At 21.5% G+C, this 8611-nt stretch overlaps 1 protein-coding gene across 1 annotated transcript; it reads right to left on the bottom strand.

Annotated features, from left to right (window-relative positions):
- Positions 1-4365: 4365 nt before the first annotated feature.
- On the bottom strand, positions 4366-8306 carry LOC129619016 (protein spitz-like; the record flags this gene model as incomplete). The annotated part of the gene is made up of 3 exons (XM_055534068.1): positions 4366-4805; positions 7058-7119; positions 8125-8306. Coding segments are annotated over 3 exons (531 nt in total), but the record flags the coding sequence as incomplete, so codon positions are not given.
- Between the last annotated feature and the right edge of the window lie 305 nt (positions 8307-8611).

The raw sequence follows: 8611 nt of genomic DNA, 5'->3' as shown, positions 1-8611 counted from the left end.
CTTTCATTGTTTGTATAATTTTTTATTGTTTTTAATAATTAAAAATTTTTAATAACTCTGACATATTTATGTGCATGTATGTCAAAAAATTTTTTTTTATCTTAATATTGCATTTTCGAATAATATAATGACAGTATTTAATTTGAAACAATTTTATTTTTTGATAAACATGTGATTTGAATAAAATTATTATTAAATATAATTTAAATATAATTTAATAAATAATATTTATTATTTTATGGTAGTTTTGTTAAATTAAAAAAATTTTTCAGTACATAAATGATTTATCGAATTTTTATTTTTCAATCGAAAAATCGAGAACATAATTGAATTTTTCATTTCTTAAATAGGTAGTTTTTCTTTGTTATCAAAGTTATATAAAAATCTTACAGAATAAAATTGAAAAAACAAAAAAGAAAACAAAATTAAGGAAGAAAAGGATAATGACAATAAACAAATGAGAAAAAAAAAATAAATGTTTTAAAACATGATTTTTTAAGTATTTACTTTTTTGTTACAATAAAAATATTTTAAATAAATATTTTCTTTATTTTTTATTTAATTTTATTTATATGTTTTTTTTTTTGCATTTTTTTCTATAATTATTTTGTTATTCTTGTGTACAATATATTATTTAAATTTGATGATCCTAAAAATTGTAAAAACAAAACATATACATTTTTTTTTTTTAATTATTTAGTCTTTTTTTTTAACTAATTTTTATTTTTATATCAAATTTATCGTCCATTAAATGTATATAATATATATGTATATATGTATATATAGCATTTTTGTAAATTGTATATTTTATAACATTATATTTAGGCAAATTTACATAGGCATCATTTTCGTTTTTAATTTCGAAATATTTTAATTTTAATTAATTTTGTAAAATATTTTCTTTTTATTCTTTTTTTTAATCAAGAAATTTTTTTTTTTTTTTAGATTTTTCTAACATTATAAGAGATGATTTTCAGAAGTATCAAAGAATTATCAAGTTCTCGTCGGCACAATTATAAATAATGCAAGTGTCATTAAATAGTGCGTTTGTAAATGCATCATTCATCAAATAGCACACGTTTGATCAATAATATCCGAAAATTCTTTAACGTCAAAATTTTGTTTTCAGTCTGCAAACTGTCTGACGTATAAAACTTTTACGGACAGAAATGTAGTAAACTTTTTACCCGTAATTGATTTTGAATTTTGATCATTCGTAAAAGTAAAAACAAAAAAAAAATTTTTAGATTTAAAATAATTTTATACTTACATATTAAAAATTAACAAAAAAAATATTTTTTATATTATTTTTAACGTAATGATAGTCACTCAATACATCAAATTTATTTACTGAATTACTATCTACGTCAGACTGTCTGCATGTAAAAAAAAAAAATCTACAATTTTGACGCTTAATTGACTTTTTTTAAACGTTTAAGAATTTAAACTTTGACTGAAAGTAAAAACGCAGTAGAGAGTATTCGTAAACTCAGACAACTCAGATTTTGTAAAATTTGACGTTTAAGAATTTACCATATATTATGGTTGGATGAGAAAAAACCGCAAAATTCTCAATCCAAAAAAATTTGCACAATAAACACAAAATTTATAATTAATTTTTAAGTAAAATTATTTCAATGAGTAAAAATATATTTATTAAAATAATATTTTTGTGTGAAAATTAAATAAATAAATTATATATTAAGTGTACTAATGTAAAAAAAAAAAGAAACAAATATTTAAAGAAATAACAAATTAATATAATGTTAATGCCAGGAAATATCGGGCAAAACAATGGGGTATTTGAAATTATCTTGCACATACCCCATAGTCTATATAGAAGAAAAATTCAATATGTAAAAATAATCAAAAGTCTTTCAATTTTTTAAATTTTCTAAACTATTCGCAGAATAATAATTAGTTTGAATGTATAAATTTAATTTAGTTTTTAAGTTTAGTTTTAGATATATTAAAGAGTAAAATTGTATGCAATTTTTCTTCAAAAATGCAATTCTTAAAATTAGAATAGAGAAACTTTAAAAGTACATCATGTATAAATCAAATTTTGAATAAAAATTTTTCGATCATTGCAGTTCCTAATCTTAAGAAATGCGTTTTTCAAAAAAAAAACAAACCATTTTATGCAATTCAAAAACATTTTTTTTTAAAGCCAATTTTCGTATTGTATTTGAAAATTAATGTATTTTTATGTTCCATAATGTAAAAAAAGGAAGGGTATCTTCGGAATTGCATCTACGACGCATTAGACACATTGTATCATCTTCTAAAATATCAACAAAAAAATTTGACAATGCGTTTTGTTCACAATTTATTTGATGTTGTGTCTGAGACGTTTTTAACACTGAATTATTTGTCAAATTGTGTATCCAAAATTTTTTCGATGTTTATATGTTTTTTAATTAAAATAAATTGAAACAAAAAATTTTCTTATTAAAGTAAGCAATGGAATGAAATAATACAAAGCATCAAAATTTTTAAGTTTTCAATAATATAAAATAAATACAATGTGTTTGAAAGAAAAAAGGATACACATTGTATCAAAAATTTAAATTGAAATTTTATTTTTTTTTTCGATTTTAACAAAATCGTACAACTTTTATTTGATGATTCCGAACAAATTCGAAAACAAACATTTTCACAATAATATTGGAAATTTTATATTTCTATGGTATATCAAAAGTTTTCCACAATAAATGTGAACAATATGAAAATTTTGATGCATAATATGAAATTTAGAAAAAATACAGTTTTTGATACACATATATAAGGAACCCATAGATTGCATTAAAAAAAATTAGATATTATGGCATCATTATGGCCCCTATTATGATCAGCGAAGCGAATGAAATTGGCGAATATGAACTTTTGGTATTATGATTAGCGAATTCGCCTAAATTTTAGGCGAATGGCTTATCAAAACTGTCGAATGAAAATTCTGTGTGACAAGCTTGCCGAATTAAATCAAAAATCAAAATAATACATGTGCTTTTTTTATTGGATATTGTAGCATTTATAGTGATATAATTGAAAAATCTAAACTCAATTTCATAATATTCTACAAATTATTGTAAAAAATATTGATTGTATAATATTAATTTAAGCGTGAAAAAAAAACGAACCAAAAACACAATTCGAGTATTTAAATAAATTAATGGAGAACAACCCAGTACTTGTTAAATGATGTCTTGCGGTAGCAACATTTTAGATCTCGTGAATGAAAGTATTCGCCGATCCTAATTTAAAATATCATTTGATTCGCCTAGTTCATTCGACTCGCCTAACCATTCACTTCGCCGATCATAATAAGAGTCAACTATTTTTGTCAGTTCATTTTTTAATAATCACACTAAATATGAATAATGATGATAGGTGCCATTGTTAAAAGATTTACATTAAATTTTTGAATAAATTTTAATTGCAATGGAACCCAAGCTATATTTTTATAGTAACATAAAATTTACTATCTTGCATAATCTTAGATTTATTGATGCCAAATGCAAACTGCACTATCGGAAATCATTGGTTGATAATTCGGATTAAATACTAAATTAAATTAAATTTATTTATTTTTTGTCTTCTAAAAATTCAACTCTTTAATTAATGTTTTGTTCTTTTATATTTAATTTGATTTGGTTTTTGTTTTTTGATTGTAAGTTTTTTGCGCTTTTTAATTATTTTTTCTTTAAGTTAATATTTTTTTTTAGTTAAATATTTTATTATCTATTTAAAAAAAAAGAAAACAAGTTATTCTATTTTTTTTGCTTTTTTTTACATCACTTTTAAACTTACTTATAATTTAAATATAATTGTAATTATTTTAATAAATTTCTAAAATTACTAATAGTAGATAGTATAGTTTCCTTTTTTCTTCTATTTTTTATACTTTAATATAATAAACAAAAAGACAAAGAAAAAAAAAGGATAATATCGTAAAAATTAATCAATAATTGTTTTCCTTTTCTTTTTTTTTAGTTTATAATTAATTTTTAATAGTTAATAATACATTTTAAATAAAAATTAAATTAATTTTCTTTTATTTAATGTTTCTTCGTCTAATGGGTATCTATCTGTTAAATTACATACATATATAATTTTATATTTATATAATAGTTTTTTTTTTAATAATAGGGTTATGTCAAATATTTTTTTTTTTATTTTATTGTTTTATATAAATTAAATTTTGTTTTTTTGCTTTGTTTCATGTTTTTTTTTCATATTGTTTTTAAATTAAATATTATTTAATAATATAACATATAATAGTTTTGATTGTTATACTTTTATACATTATACATATACATATATACTTTTTACTATGAATTTTTATTTATTTAATTTTTATTAATTTATTCAATTTAAATTACAAGTTTTTTTTTCTTTTCTCAATTTTATATTTTAATATATATATATATATATTTATATATATAAATATATTTCAATAATCAATTAAATTCAATTTAAAAAAAAAAAAAAATAAATTTAATTTTAAAAAAGTTGATTTTATCTGTTGAGCGTCGCTGCCATTGGAATTGGAATTGTATGATGTGGACCAAATGGTCTACGTTCTTGATATTGTTGTTGTTGTTGTAATGTTGCTGATGGTGGTGGAAAACCATCAACAGTATCAATACCAGTTGTATTACCATTACTTTGTTCTGCTAATTTTTGTTTTAAATTTTGTTTATATCGTATATATAAAATAAGACATAATATTAAAACAATTATAAATGCTAATGTTGCACCACTTGCTATACTAGCTGTTTCCATCATAATACGTGGTCTCGTTGCTAAAATTATAATAAAATTATATAAAAAAAAAGAAATAGAAAAAATTCAATTAGATTTAATAATATTTATATTTTATATAAATTTAAATTGTAAAATTAAAATTTAATTATGACTAATTATTAAATAATTTTTGAATTGATTAAAAATAAATAAAAATAATAATTAAATTATTATTATAAATTTTAATATAATAATATTATTTTTACTATTTTAGTAAAATTTTTACTTTATTGCATTAGTATTTTAAAATATGTATTTGATGGGTACTTAAAAAATAAGCAGTTGTTACTAAGCATGACAATGTTGTAATTTTATTATTGAAATTTACTATGAAATATTTTTAATAAAAATGTTATATTTAATATTTGAGAATGTATGCTTAATAAAATGTTAGATGATCTCCAAATTTTCAACAAGAAGAAGATTATTGGAGAAAGAAAAATATACAAAACATTTTGTTCATAGTTTTTAAGTAGGAAATGTGATTGAAGTATTTACTTAATTGCAGAATGTAAAATAAATTTTGGAATTTTTGAAATATTAATTTTGATTTTAAAAATTTAATTTATTTTTAATGTAAAATCACAAATTTATTTAAAATTATTTATATAATTTTATTATCACTTAATATAAAAATAATTTAAAAATTGTTATCAAAATTGAAATTTGATTAACATTAATTTTTACATGAAGCTGTTCGGGACTTCCAATTCTTAGTGTTTAAAATGTTATTCATGAAAATTTCCATTATTGTTGGAAAAATAAATTCTATCTTTACCCTTTTGTAATGCTATGTGTCGGATATGGTAATGCTATGCTAAAAATCATTAAAATAAGAGTAGATAGACTCTTAATTTGATTTTCTTAAATTGTGAAAGCCAATAAAGTAATTTGTGGATTTTTAAGAATTTAATTATTCTAATTGAATTTATAATCGAGGAAACTAATGAAAGCAATGTTGTTAAAAATTTAAAAAAGCAAACTTAGTGTTTCTTTTTCTTTTTGCATAGTCAAGCAGTATTTTTTTGCGCAATTTATATTTAGTTTACATAAAATATAAAATACAAGAGGGATTTTCAATAATTCAGTTCTAGCACAGGTCTCAATTAATATAAAGCGTGTTCCGCAAAAGTTCCAAAAATAGCATGTTCGAAAACATGCCATTATTATATTGCGATTAGAGCTTTAAAGGAATTTTTAAGTTTTTTTATAACTACTAAAAAATTATTATGAATTAGAAAAATAGCATAATAGAAAAATGTTGCATATCGAAGACTCGAGTATGTCACAAATTTGCAAAAGTAACTGTTCAGTTCTGCAGATTTGTAACTATGTGTGAATAGATTTTTAAGATTAAAACTTTCATTGCATATCTGAATTATCGAAAATCCCCAAATTTAAAATTATAAAAGACAATTTGTGTAATGACGAACTAGAATATAGAATTAGAAAGAGCTAACAAAATATTATTTTTTGCTACAGTTAGACAAATTTAGTTTATTTTTTTTTTTTATAAAAATAAATTTCCCTCTCACTTTCTTTTTTATATAAATTTGGTTTTAATGAAAATGTTAATTGCGATTGTTATTTTTAACTTAAGATCTAGATTATAATTTATTATCAATTTGAAAATTAGTAAAAGAAGGCGTATTAATAAAAAAAATAAGCTAATTGCCATGATTTCCAAGGGGGGAAAAAAATATTGTTTTATTTTTTTTTTCTTTAAATTCAACAGACCTGTATTTTTTATTTTCTTAAATTTTATAATATTTTGGTTTTATTTATATAGGCTTTTTTTATTACATATGGCATTTTGCATAATAATAATTTTTTTTTGGGGGGGATTAAATATACACTCCAGGCAATAATCTACACTACATATTTTTTACTATTTAGATTCTAAATCTTCGACTTTTGTACGACCAATATAACTGAGAATTGAGATCTGGAAAAAATCGCAAAATATGAAAAAGAAAAACAGAAAAAAAAAATCAAAAATTTTCTTTTGTGAGAGGAAATTTTTTAACAACAATAATATTATTAGTGTTGGGACAATATGAAAAGTTTTGGGGGGAGGGTATTGAAAATGATTTTTGGTTTTATGAATTTTTTATGAATTTTAATTAAGATTTGAAAATAAATGTTAAAAATAATTACATTTTGTTTTTTTGTATTCAATTTCAATTTTTTACATGCTTTAAGTGAAATTTCGAATTAAAATAAAAATTTAATTAAATAATTTAAAACTTACGTAAAAATGATCCATCGATTTCTTTGTATTCACATCGGGGACCCATATAACCATCCGCACACCTAAAATGAAAGAGAAATTTATTGTAAAATTATTTAGAATAATTCTTAAAACAATTTGAAATTTTAATTAAAGGTTCTGCTTGATTGCAGTTTGTATGTTTAACAAGATCTGCCTAAATTGTAAAACAGTACTTTCAAAAATGTAGGATTGCAATTCAGCTGCAAGCAAGCATTTTTTATTCTCTAACCACAATAACTTAATTACCAAACAAGATCGACAATGACATCTATTTTTAAGACAAATAGAATAATGACAACTTCAATTACAACATAATTATAATTTGAAAGGACTAGAAGAGCCAATTTTTTCGTATTATAAATGCAGGACTTTTCATAAATGCAGTATATCGTGATTAGTTAGTAAAAATTGCGCTACGTTCATAAACAAAATTTTCTAACTTAGTTTGTTCATACAAATGGCTCATTTTTCGCCCTATACCGAAATTAAAATGAGTAGCATAGTTAAATCATTTTGAATTAAATAGAGTTTTTTTGATATTATAGAATAATTAAAAATATATTGCATATTCATAACGTTATGTTTTTGCAGTAATGCGTTTTGTAGTTATTGTTTTGCAGTATTGGGTATTGTAGTTATTATTTTGAAATCTTGCGTTTCTGAAAATCTCTTATTTGTTAGTTGGATATTTTTCCTGTTTCTTTTTAAATTCTGTCGCTAGTTAGATGTTAGTTTAAGCGCGAAAACTAAAAAAACATGATCACGTAAAATACACATTTTTTTTTGAAAACATTTCGTTTTCTTTAGTCACCTGACATTGAATTTTTTAAAATTAAAATTTTTTTCTTTCTCTTGAAGCTGAACAGTTCCCCTTTTAAATAAATTAAATTTGCAATTTTTTTAATAATTTATCAATAATTCAATCGAACAAATGACAAAAAAAAATATAAAAAGAAGACAAAACGTGTAAAAAAAAAATGACAATTGTTTCTGTTTCAATTGCATGTATATTTGTACATACATATAGAATATTTATTAATACATACCAACAGTTATATAGAATTTCATCACCAATTTTAACTGAAAAACATGTTGCATCATTCAAACAATACCATTCAGCATATGTTGCCGGACATTTGTATGTATGGAATGTTATATTTGGTCGGGGTGTTGGAGTTGGCGGTGGTCTTGGTTTTGGTGTCGTTCTTGCCGAACATGCCTCTGTAAATAAAAAAAAAATGGAAAATTTATTAAAAAAAAAATTTACATTTCTATTTATAAATAGCATTTTTAATACGGAGTCACCCCCATTTAGTGTTTTTGCGCGAAAATTAATGTGTACTAGTTTGAATTTAAAATACCTTTAACTTTTGAGCTGTCTTCAAGTGCTATTGATATTTTATATCTATAGAGATTTATGGGATTTTATAGTTGTCCTGTTATTATTTAAATTCTTCGTATTAAAACAATCAATCTATAAATTTTTTGGAAAGATTAGGACTCGGAAAACTCATCTGAGAGCCGATTTTACAT

This window comes from Condylostylus longicornis, unplaced genomic scaffold, assembly GCF_029603195.1.
Source record: "Condylostylus longicornis isolate FDR11 unplaced genomic scaffold, ASM2960319v2 ptg000001l, whole genome shotgun sequence".
NCBI lineage: Eukaryota > Metazoa > Arthropoda > Insecta > Diptera > Dolichopodidae > Condylostylus > Condylostylus longicornis.
The sequence above is the reverse complement of the archived record's forward strand: the minus strand, read 5'-3'. Positions and strand labels throughout refer to the sequence as shown.